The 19,259-nt window shown below is 34.7% G+C and overlaps 1 protein-coding gene across 1 annotated transcript in view; it reads right to left on the bottom strand.

Moving 5' to 3' along the window:
* CSMD1 (CUB and Sushi multiple domains 1) overlaps positions 1-19,259 on the bottom strand; it is a 1,082,532-nt gene that overhangs the window by 84,305 nt on the left and 978,968 nt on the right. The window contains exons 45-48 of the mRNA XM_066179810.1: positions 18,687-18,767; positions 18,437-18,550; positions 8,805-8,993; positions 6,510-6,656 (exon numbers count right to left, since the gene is read on the bottom strand). Coding sequence (XP_066035907.1) covers positions 6,510-6,656; positions 8,805-8,993; positions 18,437-18,550; positions 18,687-18,767 — 531 coding nt within the window. The remainder of the gene's footprint in view (positions 1-6,509; positions 6,657-8,804; positions 8,994-18,436; positions 18,551-18,686; positions 18,768-19,259) is intronic.

The raw sequence follows: 19,259 nt of genomic DNA, 5'->3' as shown, positions 1-19,259 counted from the left end.
GTTCACCAGATAGCAGTACAGAAAAGATCCTACATATCAGAAAGGTGCTGTGCTCCCAGAGTACCAAACTTTATACTCTCATGACTGTTAGGAGTGTTTCTGAAACACACAACACACATATTGTGATGTAAACCATGTATGTTTGGATTACTTATGTTTAAACCATTTATTTAACATAAATCAGATCTATCTTCCACTCTTATTAATGACATTTTAAAGTAGTAGCAGTAGGCTGGTAGCAAGTCAGAAGCCAGCAACAGGGTTACAGGCAAGCAGTGCCGGGAATCCACATCTATGTAAAAGTCACACTAAAACTACAGTATTTTGTGCTGCCAAGGCAGCATGAAATGTATAGAAAAGGCTGATACTCAAAGCAGTGATGTCTAAGCTATAGGCAGCATGAAAAGAAGAAAAAAACTTTTAGCAAATCACCTAAAATTTCTGAAGATGGATTTTTATTTTACAACACTGAAAAGTACACTTGATGATAAGGTAAAGGAATACTGATAAATCTACATCTAATTCTGTCATGGGTTTTGTCCATCTTAATCTATATTTTAGTAATTTTTAATCTGTTCTTTAAACTGGACTCCCTTCAGAGCCCAGGATGAAGCTCACATAACTTCTAGGATCAGAAACTGACACATTAACAGAAGAACCACACACAAAGCAATAAATAAATGTCTTAAGACCTGAAGCATAAGCAAATGCTTGAAGAATGCCAGATGAAAACTACAGATACTGTAAGCTGAGTGAAAATTTTGGGCTTAAGCAGAAATCCATACAGTGAACTCACAGAATACTGCAGCCTTATGTCAAGGACCACTGTGATAAAATGATGTTTTTCTCCCAGCCAGTTTCTGAGAGGAATCTGTCCTGGAATCTCATGAAGCTTAGCTGAAATAGGTGTAATGACACAGGAGCACTCTCGTCTAGGAATGACAGTGTTTTACCACAAAATGTGATAAACTTCTATGTTCCAGTGGCTGAAGTATTGAGATATCTATATCTATATCTATATCTATATCTATATCTATATCTATATCTATATCTATATCTATCTATATCTATATCTATATCTATATCTATATATATATATCTTTATAGTTATAGATTTAATTTACTTTTCCAAATGACACGTTGTCCACATTATTTCAAGACCTCTTAGATAACAGTGTATTTTGTAAGGCAACATAATGAACTTTTTCAGCTCACTTATAATCAAAGCATTCAGCTCACTTTACCTCAGAACTTTTGTAATTTGCCACTAAATACTAAAAGGATAATAGCTGCCAGCTAATTCACATATCACTAGTCAACGAGTGTGTGGAAAGCAACACATACAAACACTGATTTTGCATTTGCAGGACCACACTCTTCCTTTAACAAAGCATATTCTCTTAATAGCTGGAACATTTAAAAATTTATGCTGAGGATTTGGTCTTTTTGCTCTTTGAGACACTCTGTCTCAGGGAGGTCCAATTAAATGACTTCCAATTAAAAATTAAAATTCTTTTAAACTCCATGTTCAGCCCTCCCAGATGATTTTGTAGAACTCACTCTCTACAGGGAATCTACAAAATTTTATCAAAGGATTTGTCTTAGCAAAGGACTTGATTTCCCAGCAGTATCTTTGATCAGTAGTAAAAAAACCTAATATGAAGAATGTTTTTGTAAGTATTCACAGAAACAGAACTATGTTTGAAATTATAAATAAATGAAAAAAAAATTCCTTGAGTGCTTTGTTTACCTTACATGCTAGATTTTATATTCTTTCCTTATAACTTTCCCTTTTGGATATTTTATTGTCTTTGTCATATTATTGGGGAATCTTATGTCTTTGTGCTGCTATTCTTTAAATATCCACTGTAGTAGAGGGCTACTGTCATACTCACTTTATAGATAAAAAATTGGACACTGCCTAAAGTAAGTAGGTAAGATCACATAAGAAAACTAAATATATATTTTCTTATTACTAAACCATTTCCTTAAAAAATGGACCATAATTCCATATGTTACTTTTCACTTTTAAATATACAGGATCAAAATGGAGAACAATACTCAACCAAGCAACAAAAAGGGATCAGGCTGTCATTCTTTTTCTTTTGCATTTTATTTTAGATCTAACAAATAAACAATATGAAAAGACAAGATAAATTTGCAAAGGCCTACTCCCTCTTTAGTGATATAATTGCAAATTTCTGCCTCTTCCAAAATGAAATATCTGACTAAATAACGTGCTATTTATATGAAAGCTGTTCTTACAGGTTGTTCAACATTTATAAATCATCCTGAATTTTTTTTTTTTGATTCATAGTACTGTATAAACCTCCATTGTGACCTTCCTGCTGTGCAAATCGCCACCTAAAAGTTTACAAATTGGAGAAGAAACAATTATACAGAGTCTAATGACCTTCTTCAGCCAGTTCCCTTGTCACTTCTAACCATCTACTGGAAAATGTAAAGACAAACCAATCAATATTCTTTTTTTTTTTTTTAATTGATATAGGGAGGCAGTAGGAACACTTGTTTAACATATCCAAAGCTTAAAAATAACAAGAAAAGAATGGTGAAGAATTAAGCTTCTTTCAATTGCATATGAGGTTAAAAGAACATAATAAAAGTGTTCTGGGTTGACCATGGGTGGATGCTAGGTGAACACCAAAGCTGCTGCATTGCTCCCCTTCTCAGCTGCACAGGGGAGAGAAAATATAACAAAAGGCTTGTGGGCTGAGATAGGGACAGGAAGAGATCATTCAGCTGTTACTGTCATAGGCAAAAAAGAGTTGACTTGGGGAAATTAATTTAATTTTTTACCAATCAGATCAGAGTAAGATAAGGAGAAATCATCAAATTGTCAAAAGCCTCTGCCCTGCCTGCCCTCCCCTTCCCTACCTCTTTTCTCAGGTATGCTGGTTTGTCTAGGATAGAGTTCATTTTCTTCAAAGGCGCTAATATGAGGCTGTGTTTTGGATTTCTGATGAAAACAGTGTTGATAATACAGGGATGTCACTGTTGAGCAAGGCTTACACTGAGTCAAGGCCATTTCTGCTTCTCACACCATCCCACCAGCAAGGAGGCTGGGGATACACGGGGACTTGGGAGGGGACACAGATGGGACAGCTGATCTCGATTGACCAAAGAGATAGTTCATAAGATATGGTGTCATGCTCAACAATAAAAGCTGTGAAAGAAGAAGGAAGGACCAATGCTGCAAGTTCTGTTCGAGTCACCATGAAGACTAGTGGAGCCCTGCTCTCCTAGAGATAGCTGAATACCTGTCAACGGGAAGTGGTGAATGGATTCTTTATTTTGATTTGATTGCATGTGCAGCTTTTCTTTTACCTATTAAACTTTACCTGTTGATCTCATCCCACAAGTTTTCTCATTTTTATTCTTCTGACTCTCTACTCCATCCTGAATCTTGCTGTGGGGGGAGTGAGCAAGCAGCTAGGTGGGCTTCAGTGGTGTGCTAGGGTTAAAGAGCAATACAGGCTGCAGGGAAACTCAGCTTTGGTGCCTGGAGCACCTCTTCCCCCTCTATCTTCACCTACATTGGTTTCTGCAGAGTTTCCACTCTCATGTATTCTCACTCCTTCTAGCTGCTGTTCAGTTTTTTTTTTTTTTGTTTTTTTGTTTTTTTTTTTTTTTTTAAGTGTGTTATTGCAGATGTACTACCACCATCTGTGGCCAGCTGCAGGTCTATTTTGGAACCAGCTGGATCTGATTCTTTTAGACATGAGGGAAGTTTCTGGCAGCTTCTCATAGAAGCCATACTTGTAGCTAAAAAACCTGGTAACTTGAACCTGAGACACAAGGAAAAATAGTGCTATTGGCAGGAAATTACAAATTAGCTAAGTAACCACTTGACTTACTTACCTTTGAATGAATAACCAAAAGTTAAACAAAAGCCTGTAAATATTATAGTGGCAATGTCATTTTTGAAAAGCAGCAAATGAAGTTCCCATCTGGTTCCCAAGTCCTTGTGTCTCCAGTGGATATGGCAGGTATTGTAGTGCACTTTCATTGCTTCTACCAATAATAATAATAATAATAGAATAGTCTGCCTCTTCTTAGTAATGCTTTTACCCTAGCTTGCTTGGGTAGGAGTGTGCATGCAGGGTTATAAATTATTGAGGGATGCTATGCAGATACTCTGTGGATTAACAAAAAGATCATTTAATATCTAGGCATTAGTGCTGTTAGGAAATGTATAATTTAGGCTAAAATTTATGCCAGTGCCTCTATAATATGTCAAAGCCCTTAAAAGAATGCCTGTCTGCTATAATGCCTCAGCTTTTGTCCACTGAGACTTAGCAAGAATGCTTATATCACATGATAGTAAACATACTATTAATATTAAGCAAACCGCTTGCACAATTAAGGTAGTATGCTAAAGAAAATATTAAGCATTCCCATAATGCTAGCACTTTTTAACAGTGAATAAAATTTGTAACTACAAGTGAAAGCTAGCCATGACAAAAACACAATTTACTAAGTTTAGTGCACAGGAATAGCTGGAGAAGAAGGGAAAGGTTATGGGAGGGCAGTAATTCATTTCAGTAGGTTCTTCATCATGAGGAAGCCTGCTGGCTCAGTCACAGCTGCTACAGTGTCAATAGCCTTTTTGGGATCTTGTATTTTTCCTACTTTCATGATGTTGCTCTCCCTCATTAGGATTCAAATCCAATTGTTTATGCTGCCTCTCACTGTTACTCTTCTTTTCATGCTGATTATTTCCATTGAATCTCATGTAAAATGGACAGAAGTTTAGAGAAAAATGCAGGCACTGACTGTTAGTGAAGCAGAAAAAGCTAAACTTGTTTGTTCCTAAAACATAACATAAGGATCACATATCAGTCTGTTTCCAGTCCCCCAATTTTATTGTTAGTCATAGCTAGTGCCATAATAATTGATGAATTGAGCCTAGCAATTACCGACCACTTATACAGTACTGCAAATCTTGTTTTGTGTACATACAAAGGTACAAAATATTTTGCCATTCCTCAAAAATCAGTCTCCTTAATAATTTGATACTTACAACCCAAAATCTTCACATGAAGTCCATTCATGTATCTTTGATATTGTTCCCTCACTTCGAATTAATGAATGAAAGCCCACTCCTTTCACTACCACACATTTGAGGGCTATGATGTGACAGGTTCTCTTTGTTCCCTCTTGCACACTCTCAATCCATCTATTAAGTCCTGCAATTGCTTTTCTACTATGAAAAACTAAATTAATCTCCAGTATGCTTGAAAAAAACTCCCCATCCCTCAGCTTCAGTTTGTCTGTAGTAATTATCTGAAGACACAGGTGACGATGATGTTTTCACTGTTTTTTTTCCAGAACTGCTAACAATTTGTGCTTGTTTCTTAAATTCCCCAAACAATCATAATTATGCTCTGAGCTGAGCCCTGATCTTATGTTTCAGTAAAAAGAGAAGCTTTCCAGAAATAAGACACGCAGAGCATGGATGGTACAGAAGAGGAGTGAGCTTCCAAAAAACTGTCTCCCTAAGAATATTTATCATGACTAGACGGGAGATACCTGGTACTTCATGAAATGTTTTGTTAAAACGTTCTTGGTATTCCTTTCTTTACTAAATTTATATTGAAAATCATTAGCCACCAAAATTAACACACACAACCTCTACATTGCTAATCACTTCCAAACACAGAAAAAGAAATGTAAATGATAGCAATTATTACCTTTCTCTCACACACATACTATTAATATCATGTAAATTATCCCTACGCCGAGTCTTCTAGTGGCAATGTGTCTGTTGATGTATGTGTGGAAACATACATATATAAACAGGCTGCAAACTGAGTAAGGCTCAATATGTCTACACATAACACATAATCCAGTAATGCAATATGTTTTTTCTTGATTTTTATTATTATTAAGGAAAATAATATTGTCACTATTTAGATAGACTACTTACATATTTTCATGTTGCCAGATTCGTATGCAGCCTGTTGAAGAAATGAGGGATTTATTTCCATCCCCCCCCGGCTCTGCCCCCAGTTTTTCTTGTATTTGTACATGAAGAAAAACATGGTAATGAGAGTTGTGAACTGCAACTCTAGAAAATTGTAGACCTAATAATTGTGTACCGAATTGCAGCTGAAAAATTCTCACTTCTGAATACTTCTGCGCAAATTTGAGAATTATGCCTACCACTACACATTACATTTCAAAGGTTTCTCTCTGGATCTGGTAAGAGAAGAGAAGAGGTGCAGAGAGGAGTATTAATTGGAGAAGTATTAATCTGTAGATCTCTGGCACACTGGGAAAAAATGGAGAAACCAACTTCTGTGCTTACCTTAAACTTAAAATAGAATGATTTCACATTCTTAAAATATACGTTATAATAAATTGACTTCAGAGAAACTGACATAATATTACAAGTTTTATTTGATGCTGAACAGTTGTCATGGCTTTAAGTCTAGGTGGACAACAGTATATCCACAAAGTATAATTGATTAGAAAGCACAAATAGTTACCTGAGTAACGAATCTTGAATCCTTTCTTGCTGGTTGCATGATCAGTTGACCAGCGGAGATACAGCTGGTTCATTTTGCTTGTAAAGTTCAGTTGCCCAGTATGATTTCCACTCAAAGCAACTAGTAAAGGGCTTTGTCCAGAAGAACCTTTAGAGATGAATAAAGAAACTAAGTTTTAAAGTACTATGAATTTAGGTAATTCTTCCCATATTGTAACTCAGCTGTGAATGTGAACACAGTAAAACAGGAAATAGCCTGACTCTTCCTTGTCAGAGAAATAACTAACAGATCTCTACTTAAAGTGCCCATCTGGTTTTAGGTTTTCACTAGAGAGCACTATAATTGCTGTATATTTCCATTTATTTGTAGCAAGATAAAAAAATCTGATCATCGTCCAGCTGCTGAAGCACCATAATGTACAGTGCAGTCAGGTAGGAGTAGTCCCTGCTGTGGTTTGCATTCCAAATCTGCCTTATAAAGCAATCAGAGACAAGTGCCTTAGAAACGCTCATTCCCTAAAATTTGTCTTGCAAATCTTTGTACAGTTTCTGCATAAAGTTTGATGATGTATCTTTATCTGTTATAGATACATCAGTACAGTTCTACTGACCTAGATGAAGTACACTGTTTTGGACCAAACAAGCCACCACAATATGATATGTATTTGTTGCAAAATGCAGTGACATTTGAGTCTGAGTTATGGTCATCACCGGAAGCACTATGGCCACGCTAGCATTGCCTTCTGCCCCCAAAAACTCATGCTGAGGTGTACAACTAATTAGTCTAGCAAAGCAAATTGCTAATGTGGCCACAGGGACACAAACAAGTATCTCGGCAAGGCACTGCACTGGGCTATATCTGAATATCAACCTGTTGAGAGCTAGCTCAGGAATCTCCACACGGCACCTTAGTTGAGAGGTTACAAATATATCATTATCTTTTTCACTTGTGGTTGCTGGTAGGTGGTAGAAAAAATTACTTCTGCAGAGCTGCAGTAGAGATGAATTTGTAAGAATATTATTTCATGCCATGAAATTAAAATGCCTTAAAATCTAGAAACAACATTAGCTCTTCTCTCAGATCTATTATTGATAATCTGGTTAAATTACATTTAAATTCACAGGAAAGAAAACAAAATATACATCAGGAATATTATGCTGTTTCAACAGAATTTATCAAAAGAAAACAAAGTGATCAGACCACTAGAAAAGTTCCAGTAATGCTCCATATTTTCTTTCATAGAAAATGGAATGGAAAAAAAAAAAAAAACAGTCTGAATAGATTATTTGCAGAATATTTTCTGCATTAACCTGACATAGACCAGTACACATGTTATGAGGAAAAAAAATATGCTAGTGAAGTAGCATTTTTTAAAAGTATTAAAAATATTGCAGATTTTTTTAGGATGTTTCTACCAAAGAGAGAAAAAAATTAGTAATTTTGGACATTAAAATCTAATCCTTCAGAAGAATACTTAGAACAAGATGCTTCAAAAGATATGACATTTTAATATTTTTTCATGTTGTGAAACTCCCATAGTGAATATTCGTCATTTCTATCATACTTATCACATATTCTTGGTTAATGAAAAAAGATATGATAATGGTCTCTAAATGCATAAAAACATATTTAAGAACAAGTAGAGACTAGTTGTCCTTGGAAATAATTGAGAACATAATAAGTAATAATAAGTTCAAAATTAAGGAGAAAATAAGAATTAAGTAGGGCCCTTTGAGAGGTGACAACACTAGAAAACGAATTTTGGTCATTTCTCTGCTCTTTGTCCCAAAACAGATGGTTGAACAGTTCAACAGTGGTATATTCAAACAGTGAACAGCACTGCTCTGCTAGGCTATGGAGAAAGCAGACAGGGTATTTGAACTCAAATTTCAGTATTTAGATTGAAATAATTTTATTCATTTGGACAAATGTAATTATAACCCCAAAATATTTCTTCATCAAAAATGAACCGTTCAGACCAGTATGTTAACTTCTCATTTCAGACATCTCCACACATTTCCCAGGAAACAGAACACTGTGTGACTTTCCTAGGGAAGTCGCAGCTCTTACTGCTCCTCCTGTAACAATACCTATTTAAAATTTTCTCTGTCCTAAATACATCTATAAAAATTTTCATTGGCTAATAGATTCAGATTTAAAGCAAAAGTAATAGGAATTCTGAATTATTGTTTAAAATTCAGAGATATCACTGCATTACAAACCCAACAATTCAAAATCAAGGCCCACTACACCTAGTATTTGTTCTTGTGTAATTAGAATTTAAATCTCTCTTACCATCAAATACCTCCAGCTCATCAAATTGCTTTTCACTTTGAAACATTTCTACAAAAATGGAGATGTTATATCCTGGGTCAACCTTAATAGTCCAAGAACATGTCTGAGAATTGGGGTAGGTGCCTGGATAACCTGGACTGAGGATCACTCCTGATGATTCTGTGCGAATTTCATTTGCTGGACATTGAGCTAAAAGGGACACAAAAAGAACACTAAGAATAGCAATGAAGCAAAGTTCTTCTCCATGAAATGCATGCTTCAGGGTCAATTTCCAAATGAAAATGTGTTAAAACCATATTCTAAATAGAAGGGGAAATAAGTTCCCTATAATATGCATGGAAACAGGACCACTTCTATAAACTTTGCATTTAGAAAACATTATATTAATTTATTAATTATGGTAAAGCATCTATCCAGGAAGAAATATGTTAGACCCCAAAGCAGTTTGAGTCAAGCAATTTACATATGTTGGTGCGATCATTCACACAGGTAAGGTGAAAGTACCAGTAAAACTTTTTCTTTGGAAATTGTAATCAATTTGAGATCTTTAAAAAATGACCCAGCTTTAAAAATGAAGCCTGTATCATGAGCTTGAAAACATATTGAATCATCTAGACATACCAGATATTTTGAAAGTACACAAGTTTTATGTAAAGTGTTCATTTTGGATACAGAATGCTCCAAGTCATCCAAGTAAGATCTTCTTAGCAACTACTTCCCCTGGTATTTAAAGTCTGAACTTCAAATTTCACATGGTATTCATAGGAACTCATGATCTCTGCATATTGGAAGGAGCATAGTATATTAAAATACTGTAAATTTTATATCCTAAACACTGTTTTGATTAGGAAGTTTTGTTAATCACTATTTTTCTTTAACATTTTGCCTCTTATGCAGGACTCATCTTTTTAAATCTGTTTGCTGTTGAAGTCTGATATGTTTTGTCCACAATTTCATAATATATGTTCATTTTAACAATGTTTGTTGTGCAAGATTCACAAATATATCTTGACAGAAATGCATTCCTGGAAATCATCTGTCACAGTACCAAGCACTTAAATAAAAGTTGCAAGAATGGTGAAAAAAAAAAAAAAAAAAAAACAACAGAGGGAAATGTGATCAGTGGAAAAAGTATACTACAGGGGGAAATCCACACATAAATATCAGAAACAAACATTAAAAACTGGACTATTTCCCTCAAGAAGGCCCTTTGGGGGTGAAACTTAGGTTCACTTGTAGCTAAAAAATTTCTTCAGTCAGAGAGGAAAATATCAAGCCAATGAAAAGGAGGGATGTAACATGCGAGTGAGGATAGGCCATCAAGCAGGGGAACAAGATCTTGGTTGAGGAAAAGATAGTTAGCCAATAATTTTTTTGGCATATAACCCTTTCTGCTATCATCTAACAGCACTGGCTGCAGCAGACAGAATCCCTAAGAGGCAAAGCCGTCTTTCATAGAAGATCCAAAGAGAGGGAAAGCCCATGGGACTATGGTGTATAAAGCAGTAAGAATTCTTTTGACAATAATCCAGGGATTTCCTCTTGAGGTAGAAACACCTGTAGTAAAATTACACCCAGAAATTCCACACAAACATCTGTCTAAGAATATAGCATTGCATATGTTTAATGACAGTAGCTTCTTCTTTCATTCCCTTAGAATGAAACACGCTGCTCCTTTGACTTCCTCTATTCTTCAGAATAAGATAAGAATAACTTGGGAAAATACTGTCAAAAAGTGCTCTGACTCATAAACCTGCAGAAAATACAAATAAAACAGCAAATTCACAAATAAAAATATTGGGCAGAAAAATATAATCAGATAAATAACAATAATTTTTCCCACAGTGTTTCCTGTCAGATATCAATTAAAGTGCTAATCAGTGATGAAGACTAGCTGACAAGACACAGCTCCACAACCTGCTCTATCCTGTAATATCATTCCTTATGCTACAGGACTATTTTAAGAAGGAAAAAGTAGTTTTCACTGAGCCAGTATCTTGAAATGTTTATTAAAAATTTTAACATCTATTAGAGCAACTTGAGAATTAAAAGTCTATCTTCAAAGTCATAAATTACAAGTATCTTGGAGAAACAAGTGATGCTGTCAGAGTTTCAATACAGTGATTCTTTCCAACACTGGAAAGCTGTCACCTCTCTGGATAAACTTTGGCTTAGAAATTACTACAATCAACTAAACGTGACAAAAAAGAAGTTGCAATGTATGGTTCATTTGGAATTGAATATGGAAGTGAAGGAAGTACATCTGGAGTGGTTTTTTAAACATGCCGTATCTAAACACTAGCAGCACAAATGTTAAGGACACAAATGGCTTTTGTTGCCTGCTTTTCCTCAGCATCTTAGGGAGTTATGGAAATAACCATAGGTCAAATTACTAATGCAAAAAATTATATAGTAGTCATTCAGATGTGGGGTTTCCAAAAAAAAATCCGGATGTTACACACATATAGTACAGACAAGACTAAAGCCTGGTGATCTCATTACTAGGGAAGTGTAACAGTACAGTTCTTCCAAAGAAGTTTACAGCTGGGTTAATCTAAAAGGCTAATATTGCCTCCTTTATATGGGTGCTCTTTCAGCTAAGTTACCATAGGTCTTGTTTTTTCAGAGAGGTGTCCTCTAAGTATCTTCTTAAGAACTTGCTGAATGGACTGTGTTTACTTACTTCAGTATATGAGAAATCTTGGGTGTAAGATTATCAACTAAGAATAAGATTCAAAATCACATTTTGAAAAGCCTGAGATCAATGTATATTGATCCCCAGAACACTGTCACTGAGTGCTATTATTCACTAGCTCAAGAAAAACACTGTAAGCATCTTTAAAAAATGGAGTCAGGGAAGGAATGAAATGAAAACATAGAGGAAAGTCAACAATTCAGAGAAGTGAAAAATGTTTGCTTCTTTTAGGATAAAAGATCTGTCATAGAACAGGAAGAAAGACACACTCAGCACAGACAGTGACTATGATGATTTCAGAAACCTGTGGCAGTGCTCCAGAGAAGAACTGGTAAGAATGGTCTGCAAAAAGAAAAAGAGATAGGAGTAGGAAATTGTGGAGGGGAGAGGAAAGGATAAAGAACCCAAAGAAATTACTTTTCCTGCCTTATTATTTCAGCTGCTTTTCTCTTGGTTTATCTAGTTTTTCTTGTAAAGACATCAGAGACAGAAAATGAAGGAAAATAACAACCTTATTTCCTAGGTTTGAAAAAATAACAACAAAAAAGTTTCTTTCAAAAGCAGGAAAAAGTTATCAATAACAGTGGAAAACTCCTGTTAGCTGTCTCATTGCTTGCAGCCACATCTTAAGAAGGGACCTGAAACTAATTTATTCACCACAGGAGAAAATGAGCCCTTTGCAGATGTTTCCTCATGCCCTTCTCTCATAATTGAGGAAAAGTATGATGTTGCTTTGTAATTAAGAACATTTCTTTGGTGAGTGAATATTAAAAACCAACAGCTTAAATGTCAGGTAGTATTTCCTTGAACACATCATCACATGCACACAGGAAAGAGACCAATGCTGTGATACCAAACTGATTTTTGCCATTTTGCTTTTTTATATTCTTTAAAATTTTATAGCTCTGTAGCCCATTAGTGTGTAACTACATAGATTTATAGCTAGCATTTCACCTACTCTTTTAGAGAGAAAGGCAGAACACATTCCTAGAGATTCCAATCCTCTGGGGATCAAGCTTAAATTCTCATGGAATTAATTCAAGGTTAAAAGGGTTTCTCAAGACATTTTCTCATAAACAGAGTTTAGTTAGTATTTAAAGGAGGGTTTCAAAAAAGTCAAACCAGGCAGGAGTTTTCTCTAACTGGGGATTCTTGTCAGTTGTGCTAATTTGTGAAACATAAAATTGTGCCTGCTTTATGTCACCGTGTGCATCTTCAGTGCATTTTCGGCATGTATTCCAGCATGTTGTGCACCATAAAGGATCGTTTTTAAGGCAACCACCTTTTTATCATCTGATTGTGTTTGACTTTTGTCTGACTGCTTTTAGGACTGAAAAGACATCAGCGGGACTGCTGTGGGAATTCTTTCCTCCACATATTCTATTGTATTCACTTACTGAACTTCAAAATTTTACTAACAAAACAATTTCCAAAAAGGATAAATAATGTTTATGTGGAAAAAAAATGTACCTCCCTTATACCAATCAGTGCAAATAGTGATACTAAGGGTGAAGGGAGATATGGAATATTCCTCTGTGGTACTGAGACAAAACCACCATATTCCTAGAGCAGAAAATCCAAGTAAAATCAAAACTATTATGTCCTTCTAACCTATAAACATCTCTTTTGTGCTACGACAGAAGTGACCAAATATTTTAAAACACTGAGCTATAGCTTTAAGTCTTCTTATTGCCAAGATTTACTTCCTATGGCTAAAAGTCATTGGACAAGAGGTCCCTTCCAATCTAAGCTGTTCATAGAAGATGTACCACAGGGACTTATGAGAGGAACAGCTCTGGAGTAGTTCAGGGACAGGGGAAAGCAGGTTGTGTATTGCCCCTTTGCAGTCTGGGAAGCTGGCTGTACCACGGGGTTATGATAGTGCAAATGGGCACTACTCACCTTAGCAGACTTTATTGGTTCTTTCTGCACCCTAATGAATTACTCACCAATTCCTCTCCAGTATAGCTTAGCTGCTAATTACAGAATTTAATCTCTAGGGTGGAAGTTACACTTCACCAGATTTAAATTTTACAAGATTTAAATTTTACAAGATTCATATGTCTAAATACATAAAACTGAGATACTGAGACAATAAGACTGCTTCACCTTGTTCTTTAAAGCAAAAGGCACATCCACATTTTCAGTACCACAGCTAATACCTATAATTTGAATAAAAGTAAACTCCACATTGTTATTATTTGTATTCATCATACACACAACAAGTTAAAAAAACCCTGTTTTTTCAACATTTTTTTTCTATAATATTAACTGTCCCCTTTTAGCATAACATTTAAAAATAGAATACTACTAAATAAAAAGTGCTCTGGTTTGGGCATACATATTTGTTTTGGGTCTAGCTGAAATGGAGTTATTTTCCCCCAAATCACCCACAGTGCTTTGCTTTATATTGGTAGCTAGAAAGGAGTTGATAACACAGCAGAATTTTGGCTACTGCTGAGTTGTGCTGGCACAGCATCGATGTTGTTTATCCAACATTCTTCATCACCTCCCAGAAGGCTGAGGGTGAGCAAGGTCTTTGGAGGGGGCCTATTCAGGACAGCTGACCCAAAATTACCAAAGGGATATTCCATACAATATGACATCAGCTCAGCAATAAAGGCTAAAAGGAAGGAGGAAGAAGAGTGTGTACTCATTATTTACAACAGCTACATGTGCTGAAGTCCTGCTTCCCAGGAAGTGTCTGGACATTGCTTGCTGATGGAAAGTAGAGAACAAAAGATATGGCTTTTTTCTCTTCTTTTGCATGTGACCTTTCACTTTTGCTTCAATAAATTGACTTATCTTGACCGAAAAGTTTTTGTCCATCTTATCTCCTTCTCCTGTTTGGCTGAGAAGAGGAGTGATAGAATGGCTTGGTGGGCACCTGGTGACCAGCCAAGGTCAACCCACCACAATATTCTACTCTTAATACTGTTTCTTTTATTTGTCAGTCGACTAACACATTAACATATTTGATACCTCATAGACACTCTTCTGGCAGTTAAATTACAGGTTGAACTCAACTCCCTACACATTTTGAAGTTTAGGAACTGATATGAAATTTAGCAGTTGAGAAAATCTGAGCTGTAAAACAGATTAGATGCTTGAGCCCCACAATATATTTAATTGTCAATTATTTATAAGTAAATCCCATGTATTTTAAAAGTTACTGAAGCTACTGTAAAATAATTTGGAATGATAACAGGAATAAATACTAAAAACATGCTTTAGGTATATTGGAGGACATAAGTAATCTATTTTACATTCATTTTTAATAACATTGCTGCACATGTAAATTCCAAATAATGATATTTGTTAAACTTGCATAAATTCATGCACAGAGGCAAAGCTTATAGAAAAACAACAGGAAATAACATCTTTATGTTACACAGTCACATGTAATTGTGTGCAGTGGGGTAGTGTCATGATAAGGGTAATTCTGCATGGCAGCATAACTCTTCATATTCTGGTTTTGAGGAACACATTCCCAAACATGGCTTTTGGAGAAATCTGATTTAGGTTTTTTGGGGAAGGGCTGACCAAGATTCTTAACTCTAATACTACTCCTGGTATCTTCATCTTTGATTTTTCTTTTTATTCATAAATATTATCACCACATTAGGGCACTATTATCACATTACCTCTCTAATTTAAGTGTTTTGAGCAGCCATATTACCTTACACTGAATACCCATTATCTGTTTAACTAGTATTTCAATTTTTGTTACCAGTACAGGAATATTTCTTGCTGTCACAATGCTCTTCATTCTTTAATTTACATCTCTACACATCCATTATAGCAACTAAAAAATGAAAGAAATTTGTAGCAAGAGGATAAAGGGATAGGATGAGAGCAGTGGCTCCAAGGGTAGAAACAGAAATCACAGCTGTTCAACTAACTGCTAAGCATAAACTCATTCACACTGACAGCAAGCTCTGTAGGGGTGCCTAGGGCTCTGCATGTTAGAAAATACCTGGCAAGTTAACACAGTACCAAACATTTTGAAAAAGTCTGTCCTCAGACACGAAGGGAAAAGGAGTTGTTAGAAAACTGTGATGTGTCGTGATTATAGCTGCCCTGGAGGTCGTTTATTGAGAATGATGTAGAAGTGGTCATGCTGATTGTTTTTTCTTGCCTGCCAGATATGTCATCAGACTCACCTATAACAACCTAGAACTTGGCCTTCCATCATATAGATATATTTTTGACTACTACAACATAGTGGCACAGCTCAGGAAAATGGAAAGTGTTCTTGTATCTTTAAAAAGCATGAAGCTGATCAACAAGGGCAATATGAACATTGTAAATTATGGGTAAAATGTAGAAATAATGAGAAAGCAGTCAAAAATGAGTTTGAAATACAATTTGCAAATTGCATAGCAAGTAGCATTTTTTTTTCAGGTCTATGAGAAAAAAAATAGTTCTGTAAAAATGCCATTTCATTTTGCACCACTCCTAAAGAAATAGAAGAGAATTGGACAGGGGATTCAGAAGGATGAGGAGAATGATTAAAGATATTAAATATCTTCTGGTCTATAGAATCATGCCATAAGTATGGTGAAAACAATTTGTTACTGATTTTTTTCCCCCGTAAGAACTGGATGACATGAAGTGAAAACAGCAGGTGCCGAGTTCAAACTTCACATATTAAATAAATAAATGGTGTAATTTCTTGCACAAAAGTTTATGGATTTAAGGCATTTATATGGGTTCAAAATAGGATTGTATAATTCTACTGAAGAAACAGCCCTACAGGATTCAAAAAATAAAGAACTTTGCTAGCTTAAGAGTGGTTTACGTACAGTTGTGTTGAGGCCTAATTAACTACATGCTTGCAATGATTTTCTGTCCTTCACTAGAAAATCATTAGTGGCCAGTGCTAGTTATGGAACACTGGTTAAATGATCTGGTATAAAGAATTTCTGGTCTAATACAGAAATACATATTTCCCCCTTTCAGATACCTAGGTTTACAAATTGCAACATGTGTACTTTCAAATATTTATCTATGAGTAAACACTATAGTCATTAAAAGCACAACTTCTAAACTCTCTAGAAATATTTTGTATGATTAATAAATATATGCTAGGGTTTTATAATAAAATAGGAATTACATTCAACATTTATTTCTATAGTAATACTGGGGAGGCTGGGATAGAAATAAAACCAAGTAATTCTACTTTCCAGAAAAGAAAATTAAATTTATATAAAGATACAACTTGTCTGAAGAAAGGAAACCAGGTGCATCCCAATTTATCTCAAGAAATTTCTTCCTTGTATCTGTCCAAAATAACCGTGCCAAAATCTTACTCTAATGCCTCCAGTGGTATTATCTACTGTCTCTGACTCATTCAATGGCACTTTTATTTTTCTTGATCATATTATTTCTTTTGATGTCATCCTTGTAACAGAGTTTTTCTGTATTCACAGGATAGAGCCAGAGAAAGCACCACAGTGTGCGCATCTGCAGGAATTGTTACGGATGGCTAACCCTCATCAGAAGCTCCGAATAACTCTGTAGATTTTACAGCAGCTGTTCAGTTTACTTCATGCTTTCGTTTTACATTTATACACTAATTGACACAGTTAAGAGTTAAGTTACTGCTGTTACTATTAATTAAAAAATGAAGTCTAGATTTGCAGTACAATAATCTTACTAAAATATTACATTTGTAACAGAGAAATGCATTGATTAAAAAAAATAAATCATCAGAAACATTAATAAGTATTCAGTTATTATTTCAAGAAAGATATAGAAGTACACAAAATTCCCATTAATTCTGCATATTTTATGGTGATGGTCCTGAATTGAATAATTATTCTTTTCCACTCAAATCAAAGATATGGAGTTCAATGTCTGAACCCATGGCAGATCCCAGATAATTGTATGCACAAGTCAGAAAAGGGGAGGGAAAAAAATCACTTTACCACAAGTATGTGTGTTCATGCAGACAAATAGATGCATATATGGCATCAATATACTAATAGTTTGTATCCACAATTGCATATTATGGATCAAAATTAAACTTATATAATACAGAATAGAGACATTCTCTTCACTTTTTGATTTCCTTAAATTTCAATGATAACATCTAATCAATAACTTTTTTTTTCCCCAAAAATTTTTGAGGTACTTCAGGACAAAATCCTACAGATGCTTTCTTGACCACTTTTTCAATATTTCAAAACCTTTTTGTCATCCACTATTTAACAAAATGAAATAAAATTAAAAAAAAAAAAAACAAAACACCAAACAAACAAACAAAAAAAACCAAACCAAAAAAAAAACCCCAAAAAACCCAAACAGCACATTTTTAAAAACAAAGTTTGGAAGACTGAATACAAATTTCCAAGATAAACTCATTTTCTATGAGGATGAGGACATTATATAAAAATGCGCATCTAAACATCATTCATATTAAATTTTTTAGTTACTTGTTTGAAATGCTGTAATTAAAAATACAATATAAATAGTTGAAAGGTTTTGAATACTTTGAAGAATTTAAATTTGCCACATATTATTTTAAAAGAGCTTTTTTCTGTGACTCTGTTATACAATGTCACCATATTTGTCAAAGCACAGAGAATAATTTCTTGCTTTATTTTGAAAGCTTAATTTATATTCATATTTTTAGTATTCTTCAAAAGTAAAATAAATCCTTGATTTGATATGAAGCAATATAGAATATTTTAAATTAATTTTAAAAATCAGTGTTTAAGTAATGGTAGAGTTAAATAGTTAAAACCACTTTTTATTGGTTCTAAAGAATAAAATTTCTACATAAAATTCTTAGGGCTGAATATATAAAAACATGTACATTTCTTAGACATTAAAGATGTAAATGGAAAATTTTCTTTTAAGCATCAATGAAAATTTGGTGCTTTATGTAGAATGCATATTAAACGATATACACACCATGAAAGTATATATTTACCTTCACAGGATGGAGATGATCCTTCAAACTGCAACTGTGCATTCAGTTTGCAGGTTAGTATATCTTGTCCAATAAGAGTGAAACCAGGATGGCACCTGTACTTCACAAAATCTCCTGAAAAAGGTATTGAAAAAAGTTGAACCTCAAAAAATCCTTCAAACAGAAGTAAATCCAAATCTCAGATGGAAGACGCAATAGCTTAGAATTCAAGTGAAAACAGAAGAAAGAGAAATAAAGACTATCATTTTACCTATTTCAAAGTCATCATCTTCTGTAAACAAATCTGCATGTGGAACTGTGGGTGGAGGCTGGCACTTCCTGAGCTGATAAGCTGCAAATTTAAATAAAAAAAAATAAATACTGGTGTGTTAAGGAGTATTTTATAGAAAATTCATTTCATATGCACACTTCCCAAACTATGAGAGCTGCACAGTACCTCATGGCCTCTCAGTTACAACATTTTCAAGTTAAATGTCATTACATGCCATGAGTGTGATGAGACACAGGCTGCCCAGGGAAGTTGTGGATCTCAGGAATCATACAAACCTGGTCTAAACCTGGTCTAGTGGAAGATTTTTCTGTCCATGACTGGGGGATTGAAACTAGATGATCTTTAAAGTCTCTTTAAATTTAAATTTAAAACATTCTATGATTCTATGACTCTTTAAACAAAGTCTCTTGTCTGCTGTTCAAAACTCTTTCAATAAATTGTGAGCAATCTCATAAGAAAGGTGACCATTAAAATGACTGTGTTTCTAAAATGGAATAGAATGCCTACAACAGCTGAAGAAGGCCTTTCTGGATTAAAAAAATTCAAAACAGA

This window comes from Chamaea fasciata, unplaced genomic scaffold (assembly GCF_029207755.1).
Source record: "Chamaea fasciata isolate MVZ Bird 193981 ecotype frontalis unplaced genomic scaffold, bChaFas1.0.hap1 SCAF_3, whole genome shotgun sequence".
NCBI classification, from domain to species: Eukaryota; Metazoa; Chordata; class Aves; order Passeriformes; family Sylviidae; genus Chamaea; species Chamaea fasciata.
The sequence above is the reverse complement of the archived record's forward strand: the minus strand, read 5'-3'. Positions and strand labels throughout refer to the sequence as shown.